This window comes from Sceloporus occidentalis, unplaced genomic scaffold (genome assembly GCF_023333645.1).
Source record: "Sceloporus occidentalis isolate IW3139 unplaced genomic scaffold, rSceOcc1.0.p SCAF_370, whole genome shotgun sequence".
In the NCBI taxonomy this organism is placed as follows: Eukaryota; Metazoa; Chordata; class Lepidosauria; order Squamata; family Phrynosomatidae; genus Sceloporus; species Sceloporus occidentalis.
In genome coordinates this window covers 322,153-339,700 of record NW_028317350.1, presented here as the reverse complement: position 1 = coordinate 339,700, position 17,548 = coordinate 322,153, and the positions used below count along the sequence as shown (strand labels likewise).

Here is a 17,548-nt window from a genome sequence, read left to right as displayed (position 1 = left end):
ATCAGCGCAAGGATCAGAGTCTCTGAGATTATTGTCATGATGGTGAAGAAATACGCGCTTTACGAATCGCCTTATAAAATAAAGTTGATGATTGAAGATGCGAGTAGTAGGTGGGAAGACCTCTGTGGTCATGGTCAGTAGCTCCAGAAGCTGGTAGAGAAGGACCATCAACATGGGGGGGGGTTATTTCCTGGTTTATTGAGTGATTTTTAGCTTAGTTTTGAAAAAAATAATAAATCGGTATTGTTTAAGGACACACTTAGTTGAATCACCTGCATTCCAACAGGGGTCTCTAGCATGACACGTTGGTAGCCAACGCACTTATTAGGTGGTCTTAGATATCATTGGATCAATGTAGAATATGAATGAGTCTGTGCCATGCCGTGTGACCCTAGGAATTTGGCCCAGCGTCTTGAGATTGACAGTCACCTGTGCTTAAGGAGGAGACACGAGAAGCATTTAAACCAGAGCGTGTCCTCCTCATTCACCCGATTCAATATCCCAGGCACTAACTATTTATTTGCTTCTTTATATAGGCGTTTACTTTCAATAAAAATACACTTGACTCTTTACAAGCTCGCAGATGAATCCTTGGTGGGGTAGAAACGTAGAGCTACGAGGCCATCTAGTTGTGACTTACGAGAAGTGCGCCAGCCACCCATGTGAAACGGGAAATTAGAAACGTTATTTCAGCTATGTTTCCAGACATATATAAGCTACTAGGATTTTATATAATATTAATCATTGCACGTATAAGTCACAGACGAAGGAGGAAAGGTGTTTCGGCGTAACTCCCAGCACTCTGAGTGGCCAAATGTGGGGTACTTCTAAGGGTGGGCTGAGGGTTTTGGTAAGACTTTTTATATAAAGCTTTTAGAAGAAGAATAATGGGGTTTATTTACCCTGTGTAATTTATTATGCCATTTTCTGCTGTTTCTATACACATTGTTGGGGCTTTTAGGGCTGTAGAACCCTGCGATCCCCTCATACTCTTCAAACATTCTGACCTCCTAGAAAAGGGGGGCATCAGGGGAGGAAAGGGGGCAAAAGGGCAATTTGGGGCTTAAAGAGTGACCGGAATAAAAGTACCTCCAATGCACACAGCACAGAAGCTAAATCCTTAAGAGTACAGCATTATCATTGGCTTTGTATTAAGGAATGGCGAAGGAAGCCATGTTTTCTTAACCCTTTGTTTCAGTAAAACATTTTGCATGCTTATTGGGGTTTCTATAACGACATCTTTCCAGCATAATTTATCTCATTTTGGGGCACTTTCAAAATCCTGGTCACCTGTCTGAGATATGTCTATGCCAAATTCAATTTGAATATTTTAAAGAAAAATAAAATATTATAAATTAATTTGAATATTTTAAAGAAAAATAAAATATAATTTAATTTGAATATTTTAAATAAAAAATAATTTAATTTGAATATGTTAAAGAAAAATAAAATAATTTCATTTGAATATTTTAAAGTATAATAAAATATTATAACATAATTTAATCCATGCCAAACAACCCTGTCACAAGAACGTCATTGACAGTTTAAATAAAGCTTACTTAAAAAAAGAAGCTGGAAGCTGAGTGAACTACAACTCCCATGATGCTTTGCAGAACGATGCACGCTTGGAGTGCTGAAATAAAGCATTTTATGTGATGTTGGGGAGTAAATACACGAAGAGCAATCAGAGGGGTTGAGGAATAACCCAAGGGGGGCTTGTTTTCTGTTGGTGTAGTGGGGGGCATTGCCGAGGGCGGAGTTTAAAGGTCAAAGTTGAGATGTGTGGAAGTGACATGTGCTTTTGGCACTTCCTGTTCATGCAGAGGGTTGCAGGGGTTATACCGGTTGTGATTCCTTGTGTCCTGCATCAGGGGGTGAGCTCTTCATCATATTACATTATACAGCACGCTGGGCTTAAAGCCCCTTATTAACCATCCAGTGCAACACTAAGGCAGCTGCCTATGCGTCCATCAGGGGCCCCGGGGGCCAGAATTCCATATAATCGTATTCATTGTTGTCACTTACTGCTGTCAGCACAAAAACTGGAGAATGTTAGCAGATATTAAGTGGTTAAATCCCCCAATTTATCAATAAAAAATACATGTCTGGGGCTTTTTAATAATTTTTAATTTAGATCAGCAGCTGTGAGGTGCTACTCTTATGACTCTCAGCCAGCTGGGGTTTGCAGTTCAGTGACCACAGGGGGGGATGATGCTGGCTTTGCTTCATCGGAAAAGTGATGTATGTGTGTATATGTGCTACCCCGTGCCATGTATTTTAAATATATATATTTACTAACAAAAAAGTTGGAATTCTGTATTAATGTAAATTACACCAAAAAAAGCACGGCGGTATCATGTGCCGCCACACTGCTTCCCACCTCCGAATGTATTATCGAGGAGACACGATGGCGCTGTAACAGCTCTTCTCGCTTCTTCAGTGACGGAGACGCTTACGATTGGGATTAGAAGCCACGCCACTTCCTTAAAGACATGCGTCTGACTCAGCTTCTCGCTGCAGCATCCAAGCTCAAGCTGCCCCGCGATTACCGGTTTGGCATGAGTCGGCCATCTACTATAGCGGCGCAACGCAAGAACCCTCCCGGGAAGAGGAGGTCCAAGGTGTTCGTAGAGCCCATCAGCGATAAGGAATGGAAGTATTTCCGGGGAGACACGGTAAGATAAAGAGCGGTTCCCTGGCCGCCAAAATATTCTTCCAAAGAGCTTACGATCCAACACGGGGCGTGCTCTTCAAACTGTGATCGTCCTGTGCTTCGGAGAACGTCTGAGGTTTTTTCCTCTTGGCTTTCCTCAAGGTTGAAGTCCTTTCTGGCCGAGATGCTGGCAAGCAGGGGAAGGTTACTCAAGTTGTGCGAGCTCGGAACTGGGTAGTCATAGACGGTCTAAACACGGTAAGGTCGCCATTGCCCTTTTTACCAGTAAATATGGATTGACACGTATTTGAATGTATTTATATACCGGGCGTCCTTACGTGCTGCCACGGTCCTCAAAGGAACCACCGTGAGACCTTTCATCACTTTCTCTGTTTTGATTAAGCACTATCGCTACGCTGGGCGTACCGGCGATTATAGGGGGACCTACGTTGCCAGTGAAGCTCCTCTCCTGCTCAACCAGGTGTCTCTCATCGATCCCACAGACAGGTGAGAAACGATCGTAGATCTCCTGAAATACTTAATTACCGAACACCAGCCCCTAGGCATGAGAGAGCAGACCTCTATAAGGTATACATGTTCTAGGTCCGGGTGAACCAGTCCAGTTGGCATTGGCCCAACTCAAGTCAACCCACCTGTTGAGGTTATGTACCGGTCCCGGCCCCTTTAACTGATGGGTGTGATATTGGTGGTTCTTTTGTTCCATCCTTGAAGGAAACCGACGGAGGTGGAATGGAGATACACAGAGGAAGGTGAAAAGGTACGGGTGTCTGTGAGAACCGGGAGAATCATTCCCAAACCTGTGCTGCAGAGACGAGACGGAATCATCCCCGAGCAGTGGAAAGGTGAGGATAAACGTGCATGCGCTTACCATACGCAATGGTCAAAGATGGGGAGCCAGCAAATGTATAGCTGCTAAAACACGTGGTCTTCTTCATTACATAAACATCTCTGATTACTGATACTTGCTATTGTCTTATGTAAGATGGCCCAAAGGACACCTCGGTGGAAGATGCGTTAGAAAAGACATATGTTCCTTCGCTGAAGACCCTTCAGGAGGAAATCATGGAAAAGATGGGTATTGTCGAAGACAGGCATCACAGGAGGTCCTTCTGGTATTAACCTGTTTGGAAGGGACGTCGGTAATGGCTTTGGCTCATCGGTGTGTCCTGCCTGCGCCTAAGTCTCCTCGTCATTGGATCATACTGGACGATCTTCACAAAGCGTGATTCAGAGACGAACGGTTCTTATAACAGGAGCGCCTGTACATAACGGCACACGTCGTCGAGTTTATTTCATATATTTCCAATCGTGGGATCCTTTGTAGGAAGGAGTTTTCTTTTTGTAATAAACATGGCTGTCACAAAATAGTTTCTATTACTCTTGGGGTTTTGTGAAATCAATGTGATTTCCTTATACAGAGAGTAGTTCACGACTTGTAAAGGGGGAGCAGTCGCCATGGAAACCAATGGAATGTTACTTCTCGTGCATTCATGTTCGTAGCTCAGGCTCAAAACTGCTGAATATCAACATTAAAGGAGTAAATAATTTGACCTGCGTTGACCAGCTGATTATACCACCCCGGTCTCCTCTTCACCCCAATCCCCTTATTGAGCCTAGCGGTAGAGGAAAGAAAATGGAAATACAGAGAAAGAAATAACGTCTGCACCAGATCCACCACATACGTTTAACCCCAAGTCCCCTTTTTGGATTCGGCTACGGTCATTCTTTGTCTCGATAAATAATCCTTCCAACCCGAAGATGCCTGTTCGCTCGGGGAGTCCGTTCTTTAATGAGCTCTGCCTATCCTCTCACTTGTATTTAGCACCATCGTGGTGGGCATGAGGGCAAAGCAACCAGCCCAGTTGACCAAATGTCTTTCAAAATACTTTTATCCCATTTGTGCAGAAAATAAAGAAAAGTTTGTGTCTATTTGGTTTTTCAACCTTATTTAAGTTTAACTAGCGGAAGGATGTTAAGCTTTGGGAGCATCTAAGATGAGAATGTGACAGCCCTGCCCGTTTAAACTTTACTAAGTTTACCATTTCCTGGTCGTTTTCACGTTTTATATACTCGAAAACAATAGAAGGTCGAAATGTTTCACGGAACCCATGCCATCATTTTTAACTTAATATGTGCGAGGAGAGACAGTTGAGGATTGAAGGTTATGACACATTATGAATATTTGTGTGATGTCACAATAGCATCATGAGTATGTAAAGGAGGACAGGGCCGGGTGAAGCCCTTGTCTGCGTGTGGAAAGAAACGCAGCGGGTCCCAATGTGTACGAGAATGTACAGAGTCAGAAGGATGAGGAGCGCCAGGAGGAAACGGGGCAGCCGTTATGCGTACAGAAGAAGTCCTCGTAGAAGGAAGATGATTCAGTACTCGGGTAAGCTTCTAAGCACTTCGACACTGAACCAGCTTTAGATCAGGATAGATTTCTCAACACCAATACTCTAGAATGGCAAGGAAATATTACATTTGAACCAGGCGCTGCTTCAGCTTAAGGGGTGAAGCTCATTCCAAAACTCTCTTAAGGTAACCCTGTGAATGTTATAGTCTCTTAGGGCTTGTGAGCCGGGTCCTTTTCCTCCAACCAGTGTGGTTTAGCATGTCCGCTCTATTTTTGTCAGAGCCCGTGATGACATGGACTGGACAAAGCACTGTAAAAATATAAATAGGGTGACTGGTACGGAGAGAGCGATCCAGTAGCTGACCATCTCCGGCTGTAACATAATTTTCAGTGTGATTGACGGGGGGGATCTGAACTACATTATCTTTTCCACCGGGTGGAGATCCGAGGATGCAGTTTCCGTTGAATCCCAGTAGTCAACAACGTATTTTCACACCAGCAGGAAATAAAATAAGTGATTTCTATGGGATAAATCAGAGTTTCTCGTCTTTAAGATATCTGCTTCTGCAAACAGTCCTTGCGCCGTGGAAGGTTATGACTACATGCGGTCTTAGCAAGAGATTTCATGGTTTCCGTTGCGGCAGAGGCTCAAAAAGATACAGAGTGGCAATCTAGCAGGACGCATACACTCCCTACTGCTTCTCACACAGAACCGCACCGCCACACTAACAAGTGAATCTTACCAATATACGCAACAAGGGCTTGGTGTCTAAGATATCATCAGCCCCCCGCCAGTAATAAACAACCGCAAGTTATATTTTTCTGTGATGTGCACTTTGTCTTTGAAATAAAAGGGGGGGGGGCAGACCGAACAAAAGGGAGACACGAGCTAGAAGTGGTAAAGATGAGACCCAAGACACAGGAAGGTAATCGGACGATAAATATGTATATATAATTTATATGTTTGTATAGGATGGACAGAACATGGTAGAGGAATTAATTTAGCATTTCATTGGGGGGGGGAGAACAGGTTTAATTGGATGTATAAAAAGTAATGAAAATAGACTTTAGCATAAATAAATGAACTTACTGTATATCACTGCATTAGATTAAAAGAGGCTACTGGAATGTCCACTGAATTCAATCAGTCCTTAGCTTATGAACTTTTTGGATGCTTAAAACAAAGAACACCCTGTATTTTAAAAACAAAATGAAGCATTTTGTTAAAAATTACAATAATTTCAATTAAAAAATTAAGTTTATCTTTAGCATTCCAGGGACAATATACCATGTTTGCCTATTTATAAAAATAAATAAATCACACCGTAAACTTTATTTGCGCCAATGAAAACGAGCAAAAAGAAGCACACATAAGACAGTTTAATAATAACCTGTTTATTTGTCCTAAAGAACTGATTTTTTTTTTTTTAAACAAATACCTTCATCACAGCTGCATAAAACAAGAAAAAAAAAATTGAAAAGGGCTTATATTTTTGTGTATTTTTGTTTTTTAGAAATTTAAGGATCACATCACCTATGGATATGCACAAGGTCAGAAAATCCGGGGAGAAAAGTTGGAAAAAAAACAAACAAAAAAAGTCATCGCTTATGCAAATGATGTATTTTTTTTTTTTTTATTTTGCTTTTCTGATTTTATTGAAAATGTTAGACTACAAAAATGTCATTATCTCCATGGTTTTAGCAAATTATGTTGAAGATCATGAGCCTTTATAAAACAAATTATGGCATGATTTAACCTGGCGTTTATACTGCAACCCTGGTTTGCTGTGAGAACATGATGCAGCCATTGGTAATTTACCGATCGTGATGTTCGCGTAACACATGAAAATTAAACTTGTGATTTATAAAAAGTTAACCACTAATTAAACCACAAAAAAAGGGTCTGCATTAGCGCAACAAATATATGTACAGATTATGAAAACTGAAAATTTCGAGAATCCGATCAACTACTTTCACCCAACCAAAAAGCGAAGGAGAAAAAGTCACCTAAACAGATTAAACATTTATCCAGTTACAAAGATAAAAATATTTGGGCCAAACAGTTTTGTTTGCACAGAAAAAGTAAACATCTCAAAGTAATTATAAGATGAACCCAAAGGGGGGAAAAAAAGAAAAAAAAAAAAAAAAAAAAAAAAAAAAAAAAGGTAAAAATATAAAAGTTGGATAAAAACACAGGAGGCTGATGAGCTTCTAAAAGCACAAAAAAAAATTAGTGGTATGGTCCACCCTGTAAATAAAGCATGTATACCTTTAAATCAGGTACTAACTGCAGCAATGAAACCCCTAGGTATTGAGCAGCTGCAGAAGGTTGCCGTTGCATGTAGCCAAAGAATTAAAGGCTGTTACTAACACATAACATAAACATACGTGTCCTGCCCGTATACCGACCAGGAGGCACGTTAACCAACACAGAAACACAAGAGTAATTCAAACAGCTAAAAGCGGCCACCGGCTCAAGAGTTCCATGTCGAGAAATCTGCGTGTCGTCCGACAGGCAAGTATCTGAATAGTCAACGCAAAGAACGTGCTATTAAAAGAAACGTAAAAGCCATAAAACGAAAAAACAAACAAAAAACAGACGCAGGGAGCCTAGTGAGATCACAAGGAGCAAGCCCAGTGCGTGCCACGCAATGCCACAGGAGCCGGGGCAGAACGACCATATACAAAACCAGTTGTAAGGATGGCAAAGACGCTAGAGCCAAAAGGATATATATATTAGTGGCCTAAAAGTTGCAACAAGAAGTCAAGATGGTAACGCGGCAGGGGTCACGACCATGACCCTGGTTTAAGACGATTGTCCATGATGAGATTTTGTTGTACTGGGTTGGGTTGCAGATGTGACAGGCTGATGATGAAGTGTTTATTCTCTTTTTTTTTTTTATTTTGTTTTTTTTTAAAATATTTTTTGTTTTACTCCTTTACAAGCACCCAGGACTCCCAATATTGGAAAAAGATGTAACAATTCTGTCCAACCAGGGAGGGAAGGAGGTCATGATGGCTACACGCTAGAAAACAAACAAAAAAAACAAAATTAAAGTCCATTACATGTCGAGTGAACAATCCCTATGCACTTCGAAAGTACGCAAAACGTGCTGCGCTTCTCTACCCTGAGCTTCTACACCTTCGTTCTAGGCTCTTGTATGAAGCGACAAGCTGTCCTACAGAACCCTCACAGACATGGACTTTGGCTATGCTCCCCACACCGTGTAGTTACGGTCTACCACTAAAAACATTTTAAAACCTATTTATAAAGATTGACCCTGGATGAATGTTTTAGGCAATCGCCATGAAAGCCAATGGGATGATCCAGGCATCTGCTTCCCATATACCATCAGACCTGTCAGCTACTTTGAAGTTTTTAGCCCCGGACTTGCTTTACACAAAAAGTTGCCGTTTCTGGACAGAAGAGCGGCGCTTACCTTTCCTTGCGGTCTCTGGAGCCTTCCTTTGCTTCTGCTTTCTCTTCCGCCTTCTCTTCCTCTCGTACATCTTCTGCAGGTGTTGGGGGCTTGCTGTTCTCCTCTTTGGCTACCTCCGGCGTCTGCTTTGCCGGTTCTGTTTGGGTATCCTCCTTTTCGGTCTTACTTGCTGCTGCTTCTTCATCGTCGTCGTCCTCGTCCTCCTTGGCTCTCTTTGGGGAACTCTGCAGAACAAACATTCTGTTAAGCCTTCTTAAAACTACCCATCCACCATAAAATCCGCTCTTTAAATCATTCTCCACACAAAACAAATATGCAAATTAGGTGCTGTAAGGTCATCCTGCATGAATCTCCAATCCAATGCGATTGGCCCAAACCGAAAGCCAATAGCGAGATCAGCCATTGGAAGCTTAAGGAGTTTCAATGTTGTTTCAGGACAACCCAAAGCAGAGGCTGGCGAGTTTGGATGACGGATTATTCCGTTACCTCTGCTACGTCCTCTGCTTTCCGTTTGGTGCCTGCATTGCCGCTCTTCTCCTTGGACTGCTCGTCTATCACCAGTTTCCCTTCTTCATCGCTGCTTCCATCACCGTTCCCTTTATTGTCATCATCTCCCTCTGGCTTTTTGTCATCCTCCTCTTCAACGTCAGCTTCCACTTCGTCACTTTTCTTTGGGGAGGTCTGCGGGAAGACGAGAATGGATTAGGAATGGTCCAAGAACGCGACATGAACGTGTTTCCGACTACATATTCCTCACTTAACATTTTGCCTCTTCCAAAATAAAAACTCACTGTGTCTCTAAGGCCCTAGAGGTGAACCACAGAAAAGCTACTTGGTCCTTGGCCTCGTCTTATTACACTTGCCCCATGCAGGCTTCAATTCTCTTGCTGGTTTAACTTTATCAGTTTTGGCAAAAGCAACCATGCCACTGCTAACCAGGAATGGCACAAGCACGCGGGACTATTACTATCACACCATCAACAAGACCTCATGAAGAATAGGTGTGGACGCGGCGTAACGGGATGGCGTACCTTTTCACCATCCTTGGTGGCTTCAGGTTCCGGTTTGGAGGCTTTCGCAGATGATCGTTTCTTCCGAGATGGCTAAAAACACAAGGATTGAGGGAGTTTAGGATCATGTGCATTAAAGCCGCTCTCTTTAAGAAGGCAGGAGCCTTATATACAGATAAGTCAACGGGAAAGCAGTCGCCGGTGCCGTCTCGCTGAAGGCAGAACGGAGATTACCTGGTAGCCAGATGCCTTCACTGTGGGGTTATTCTCAATTTCCCAGAGGCCTTCGCTGAAACCTTTCCTCTTGTTTGCTTTAGCAAACTTGCCTTTGCACTCTTCGTAAGGAAAAATATCTTTAGGACCGAGGTACGCTCTGCAAAACACAAAGGCTTCATTAGCAGGTGGCAAAAATACAAGAGAGAAAATGACCCCCCCCCAAATATTATAGATGCAGCTTGGAAGTGATCTCATAGCCATGGCATCCAATGGAAAGCCATCCACAGGACCAGGCCACTGGCTCATCGGGTGATGAGGGCACTAAGTATGACATCAGAAGTAATCCCCAATTTATTGCACTCACGTTTCGTGCGTCCCGAAGAAGAACACTTGGTATTTGTTAGAAGAGGATTTTACGGCAGGCTCTGGGATTTCATCGATCTGCGGGAAAAGAAACGCAGCGTTAGCGATCTCGCCGCTTTAAAAGTAGCACGCCGGGCAGCCACGGCCACCTAAATGACCCTTTACCTCCGAACGGTACGCAAATCTCAGCCGCTAGAAATAACAGTGCTACAGCTTTAAGACGTTAACCCATGCCTTGCCAATGTGTTACGTCCACTAGCTGCGAGTTCATCTGAGTGGAAGAAACTTTTGCGACACGCTGCATTGTGTCACTGCCCAGCAACGAGCGGGTATAACTGAATATTATACTGGGCTGACCAACGGCGGCAGTTACTTTGTCACCGGGTGTCAGATCACCCGCCGCTTCCTACTAAAGCAATCGGTTAACAGCTGCATTAGGGGGGGGGGGTGCAGCAGCAGGCTGGAACGTTATGCGGAGAATTATCATCCCCAGGCTCTTAACAAGCTGTCAAGAGCAATAAAACGAGCATTGCTCCTGATCAAAGCCAGCAGCCATAGAACCGGAAACTGCCCCCCCTTCCGGCTTATACTTATTATAAACACAGAACATAGACGCGGCGAGGAGGGATCAACAGCAAGAGACTGCTTTTAAGTAACCTCTCGCGTCTCAACAGCCGAGCTCAAAATAAAAGCCTTGAGTGAGACGAGAGAAAAAAACCTTTAAAATAAATAGAAAATAAACAAACTTCCCAAATAAACTTCCCTGCTGCTCTTCACCGATACAAAGAGCACAGCGGCCTAAGAACAGACGAAGCGTGTCGGCGTGTTAAGCTTTTAAGCCGTGTAGCGGCAGAGCTGCAGTAATGTCGCCGCTTTCCGGCTGCACAGGGGTGTGAATCACCCATCCTCCCACCATATAAAAACTCAAAATAACTGGGCAAATACGGGCACACCTATGGCCTCGCGTTACCTGCCTCTGCCGGCAGCGGATCCGGTCTGGAAAACACACACAGCGAGAGATGCTGGTAAGCAGCAAACTCCGAGGACACGACGTCGCCGCAGCGAAAACAGCCAGGAAAGGGTATTTATAGCCCAACTATATTATCACACTGCCTGTGGGAACAATAGAATGGCTCAGTCTAAACCACCCAGGTGGACTCTCTGACTAATGGACATCAATTGACTGACTTCATTAGAAACCGCATTTTAGATCCACAGCAATAACACTGGATAAAGAGCAACCCCCCCCCCTTGTACCATCAGAACGTCAAAACCCACCGCCTGCGCAGACTCACGCTCTCTCCCTTCCTCGGATCTGTCTGAGAAGCCGGAGCTCAGATTAAGGAGATCCTAAAACCACCGGGCAGTCCTGTTTGGCACATGCCGGCGGCCGTCTACCAGTAATGAGGGACGCTCAACGAGCTGCCAACAGCGCAGCTGCTTGTATATTCTTGGCCATCTGGCTAGACTTCTGACACAGGACGGGCCACTTAAAAGTTTCAGCTCACAGAAAGGCGCTGGGGCCGACAGGGCCTCTGCTACTAAACGATATTAAAGGAGGCCAGACGGGGAGGAAGAAGACCCTGTGCATGCTATCGCTACAAGTCCAGCTCTATAAAAGGTGCTCAGATAAAGGAGCCAACTTCCCTCCAAAAACATGGTGACAGGTAACACTGCGGGAGACAGAAAGAAGCGCGATGCAATTAATTAAAATTAACACCTTGACGAGCTGCCTGTGAGGAATGGGCGGGGCCGAGACTCATGGGGGCAGATGCCTGCCATGTAGCAATCGATGTAGAAACACTGCCCCGCCTCCTTTTACTACAACCGGGAACATGCATACCCCGGAACGTCTAGGCGGCCCTGCTGACGTCGATGGGTGTGACTAACCCCACGCGCAGGACACCACAAAGACGCCGTACACAGACCCCTCCATAACTATTTCAAAGCCGCAACAAACTTTATTTAAACTGACTATAGAACAAAAGCAGCCAAAGAACACACGCTTCTCGATAGCCAATGGGGTTTCTGAAAAATCACCCCTTTGTTAGACAGAGCCGGCAGTGTACTCAGCGCTTATCCTTACAATACGTATACTCAAGGGGTCTGACATATCAGAAGCATGCGGCAAGATCAAGCGCATGACATCCGCCGCAGGTGTACTTCTACCTGTGAGGATCACGAGAGCGTTGGATTCCCAGCATGCAATTGGCGCTCCTTGGTGCCAATTTCAGTCAAACCACAAGGAGTGCGAGAGCTCCACCCATTCCTAACCACAGCAATTATTTCATATTTAACACAGGGTGGAATAAATACCTGCAACCTCCATATGAGACAGAGAACCCCAAATACACATGCCTCCTTGTTACCATAGCAACCAAGCACATCGGATACTAGCATAAGACTGCCCTTAAAGGAACAGTTTACGGCCCAACAATGAAGAACACACAATAAAGAGCCAAATACACTACCCCCGCCCAAACACCCCTCTGCAGGGGCATCTCTGATCATTAATACAGAATGCCCTTGGGGGATAGGAGTGTAACGCCTTAAGAGTTTTATATCGTGGCAAGCGCGTGACTCCCACACTGTCTGCGTACACACCATGTTTATATACACAGCACACTACCCACCACCCCATATACACACACACACACCGGCCCGGCGGCACAGGGCACACGGCCCGGCGGCACAGGGCACACTACCCACCTCCCCATATACACACACAGGCCCAGCAGCACACTACCCACCTCCCCATATATACACACACACACAGGCCCACTACCCACCTCCTCTCCATACACGCAGGCCCTGCAGCACCGGACACATTACCCACCTCCTCTCCATACACGCAGGCCCAGCAGCACAGGGCACACTACCCACCTCTCCATACACGCAGGCCCAGCAGCACAGGGCACACTACCCACCTCCTCTCCATACACGCAGGCCCAGCAGCACAGGGCACACTACCCACCTCCTCTCCATACACGCGGGCCCTGCAGCACAGGGCACACTACCCACCTCCTCTCCATACACGCAGGCCCAGCACAGAGCACACTACCCATAACATAAGAGCTCAAGAAGCCCTCCCCAGCTTACCCGGGCCGGCCAGTGCGGGTACCCCTTCATCTTGGCGAAGACCAGGTCCCCGCACTTGTACTCCCTCTGCCTGTTGGAGCGGGACATGGTGTCTGACTGCAGGGACACCGAGGAGACGCCGAAACGTACGAGCCGAACAGTGAGGTGTCCGGGTTGAGGCCTACTTCTGCGTCGGGGTCAACTACTACCACACCGGGCTTTGCGGCCTAGATCTAACACTGTCCAGAGAGGGCGGGGAAGTCAGTGTCCGCCGGTGGGATGAGGCCCGAACACTTGTTTGTGTTTGAATCTCTCCTCTTTGGCGTTGATTTGCTCCCTCCTCCGTACTCCTCCCCCTTTCCTCAGTGCTCCTCCCCCTTCCCGTCTCTCAGCGATCGGCTGCTAATGCCTGACTGGCTGTGCGCTCTGCCAATAGCGTCTCTTTGCGTTCACCAGGCGGCGGTGCGGAGTGCCGATGGAATGGACGATTTCTTAAGGAATGGCGCTGCCGTTAACAAGGCCTAGAAACATGGCTTGTGGTGATATGTACCGATCTCGGGCTCAGTACCGTGAGCAGTGCGGGTTCTGTACTTCCATAACTATACATATGTAATAAATGTGACGTCATCACATGAGACGTACACGCATGCTGTGACCATCATATTCTCAAAGACAAGGGAGGAACAAATCAACTGCGTGCAAATAATCTCTTCATGCAACAAAATGCAATATATAACCGGGCATTATTTATACAGAGGAGCAATCAGCAGGAATATGCCATTTGGTCACCATGGTGATTGCATCACATTTAGCATGTTGCACCAGAAGTGCTCCTTACGCAAAACCCATGTTCTGGAAATTCTAAATAGCCAAGAAATAACTGCCAGAAATCCAAATATTTTTACATGAGATGGGCTGTGACATCACAGCAATGACCTCACCCACACGCGAAAGATCAGCGTCCAACCAAATCAGTACCGTCGTCCGTAACTCTTCAACCCCCCCGGAATAATTACACTCTACCCACCGCTAATCTTTTTATCCACTCTATTCCCACATTGTACAGCGCTGCAGAATATGATGGCGATATATAAAACAATAATAATAATACTTATTTTACAAGGGGGGTATTTTTAATATAGAAAGCACTTATTATGATCTGTCCGTAAACACCTTAACATTCTGTTTAAATAAACTATCTGACCTAAAAACATCCAAGAACTAGGATATACGTTAACACCTCCTATAGATACTATAGATTAATATATCTTTTTTTAGTATCCTTAGTATGCCTTCCAGCTGTCCCGCTTTGAGCAGGGCAGTCCCGTTTTTGCTGCTGAAAGCATTGGTATGCGGCTATGCATTCACGGTGACTGTTTACAAATCGCAGGCTTGTTTTCTTCCCTCCCGGTGAGAAGAAAAGGTGACCTAAAGTCGATTGTTAAGCAAATTTCTGCTGATTGAATTCGCGGGATGCGGCAGCCGGGCTCTAAACACATACCGTGAATGTGGAACATGGGGGGGGGGGGGGCGGGGTGCAGGTATAAACCTATAACAAACCGTTCAGCACAGAACCCCCCCCAACAGAAATGCGCAACCCAAATATATAGAATGGATAGGCAAAGGCATGCCTGACATCCCCACCATGCTGAGGGCTTTCTTTGTGTGCAACTGCGTGCGCAGGACTCTCGGAGACGTAGTGAAAGGCTCTGCTGGAAACTCCATGTCTCGCTTCTTCCTACTGCCCCTGTGGAGGCGGCTCAAGTGGGGAAAGTGGGACAGCTCTGTCCATTACAATTGGACTATGCCCTGGTTCTACTCGGAGGTGGGCAAATTTGTAAGGGAGCACCAACTGGAGGGAGTTAAACCCAACCTGTGGTTACCCCATGTGATCCATAAGCCCATCAGAGCCAAAGACACTATCGAGAACATCCCAGGGCTCCCTGACGCCACAGCCAAGACTGTCTGGGCTAATGTGGCATCGGGCAGGCTGACCAACAGGCATTAAGACATTGCATGGATGCCCATTCTGGGAGGCCTCCCCCTAAGGACATTTATGCATGCCAGGGGGCTGTGCAGATATAGACACTGCCCACAGTGCATTGTGGAGGAGGAGACTTCCCTTCACTTGTTCTGGCAGTGCCCGTTTGCACAGGCTTTGTTCAGAGCCCTGGAGCTGGATCTCAAGGACTCTATCGAGAGAAAGTACCTGTCCTACCGCTCTGTACTTTACAGACTTTTTCCAGGAACACACACCGAGAGCGCCATTGACGATGCTTGGCGTCTGTGTGAAACCTTCATGTGCTGTGTGGAAGACGCTCTATGGTTTTCCAGGAACCGCCTCGTGTTGAGGAGGGAGCCGGTCACAGGCCGTGACTGCCGCAGGCTTATCCACAGCCTGCTGAGAGACTACTCTCTCAAGGACAGTCTAGAGGCTGAGGACTAGTCCCATCTTCCTTGACCACCTTCTCCCCACCCCCACCCCCGAACATTCCATTTCCCCAGGCTGTTTCCACTAACGTGCTGGCCATATGTGCCATGGCTGGAATTGTAATTGTACACTGCTGTTACTGTATATTACTGAGCTTTCCGTAACTGAAGTCGAACTGTAACGTGTATCGGCCTGCGATGCGTCGCAGTACTGCTTATCAACTGAATTTTGTACCCTTGTAAAGACATCAACCTGTTTTGTCCGAATCTGTTTGTATTAATAAAGATATTCAATACAAAAAAATATAGAATGGTTAGAACATGCAGCACAATCCCAGACCTGAAGGCTCTACAATAAAGCCCACCTTCACCTGAATAGGGGTCTGTCAGAGAGTTCAATTGAAACTCGGGGCATCTCATCCAGTCTGGGCATTGAACCCCCTTTTGGTGAATCCTCCAGTGATAAGATGCCGACACAGGGAATCTTTATAACTCAACGTATGAGTGAGTGTGTGAACGCGTCGAGGAGATGAATCAAAGCACCAAAGCGAGTTCTATTTATTACCCATAAATAGAAAATATTATGTGATCCGGCACATGGTGCTCCGGATCAATGGCCAATGGAGGCTTAGCAGAGCTCCAGCACCCTGCCTGACACCCACTGTGGTCTTTAAAAGGCAGCTATGCTTATCGCCAACCTTTGCTAGAAGCTGGCACCGTAAGAAGTGGGTAAGCCAGCACTGACTCAGGATGAGTCGGGTCCGACGGCAACCTCTCTCCAGACATGTGTGAAAACCCAAAAACAGAAGCAGTGAAGGGGAACTCGGCTCCAGCTCTCTCCCTCCTATTGACAATCCAGAGTCGGCTCTCTCCCTTCTGTTGACGATCCAGAGTCGGCTCTCTCCCTCCTGTTGACGATCCAGAGTCGGCTCTCTCCCTCCTGTTGACGATCCAGAGTCGGCTCTCTCCCTCCTGTTGATGATCCAGAGTCGGCTCTCTCCCTCCTGTTGACGATCCAGAGTCGTCTCTCTCCCTAATATTGACGATCCAGAGTCAGCTTGATCAGCATATCTTATAAGCTTTCATTAGGTGTTTGAGTTATGTATTTTATTAATTCCCTGCTGTTTCTATACACATTATCGTGGCTTTTAGGGCTGTAGTCCCCACACTAACATCATGTATAAACCCAGTGGGTCATTTGCCAAGTGTGGTTTACATAGGAGTCTGCTGTAATAACACAACTCCCGGAATGCCTTGCACTGCTTACTTCTGACACCCAGGAATCGCAATGTCTTCTGGGAATCGTAGTATAACAGTGTAGATTTAGAACGTGCTGTGAACTACAACTCCCAGAATCCTCTGCGTTCGCTAGCCTTTTCCTCGTAGAAGCTGGAGCGCGGTGCTTCCTGGGAGTTGGAGTTCTGGAAGTCGCCATGACATGAGCTGGTTCCAGACCTAGACGAGCGAGTATTTTTGGCGGCGGGGAAGGTATCGTGTTTATCCGGCGATTACCCGAACAGGAAGCCGAGGCCGCACGGCCCGTTACGTCTCCAGCATGTCTCTGGTGGCCTATGCCAGCAGCGATGAGAGCGGCTCGGACTCAGAGGGTGGCCCGGAGCCCGCGGCTAAAGCTAGTAGACTGCTGGCGAGCCTGCCCCCTCCCAGGCAGGACCACCCGCCCCCATCCCAGGCCGAAGCCGTGGCCTATCCTTCCTTGTACCCGCGTCAAGCTCCCGGGGAGCAGGAGCAGCATAGCCCGGGCTTCTATGGACCCCCTGGGGGGTACGGATACCCTCCGGCATACGGTTACGGGCCCCCCTCCTATGGCTCTGCTCCCTCCAGCTATTCCAGCAGCCAGGCCCCCCCAGGTTATGGGAACTATGGCCACAGCAATAGCCAAGGGCCTGGCTCTGCCACTTACTCTAACATGGGTTATGGGGGCCCAGGGTCTGTCCCAACAAACTACCCTCCCCCTGGCCTTAAC

General features: G+C 46.3%; 2 protein-coding genes across 2 annotated transcripts; one reads left to right on the top strand and one right to left on the bottom strand.

Moving 5' to 3' along the window:
- Window positions 1-2,492: 2,492 nt before the first annotated feature.
- LOC149273526 (large ribosomal subunit protein uL24m) lies at window positions 2,493-3,793 on the top strand. The gene is made up of 5 exons (XM_089506218.1): window positions 2,493-2,675; window positions 2,816-2,911; window positions 3,057-3,160; window positions 3,386-3,516; window positions 3,657-3,793. Exons 1-5 carry the CDS (start codon window positions 2,493-2,495, stop codon window positions 3,791-3,793), a joined length of 651 nt encoding a protein of 216 aa, XP_089362344.1.
- A 4,253-nt stretch (window positions 3,794-8,046) lies between these two features.
- On the bottom strand, window positions 8,047-13,242 carry LOC149273525 (hepatoma-derived growth factor-like). Its single transcript, XM_089506209.1, has 7 exons — window positions 13,156-13,242; window positions 10,058-10,134; window positions 9,712-9,850; window positions 9,499-9,570; window positions 8,954-9,148; window positions 8,468-8,691; window positions 8,047-8,053 (listed from the first exon to the last, which is right to left on the bottom strand). The coding sequence occupies exons 1-7, from the start codon at window positions 13,240-13,242 to the stop codon at window positions 8,047-8,049; spliced, it is 801 nt and encodes a 266-aa protein (XP_089362335.1).
- Between the last annotated feature and the right edge of the window lie 4,306 nt (window positions 13,243-17,548).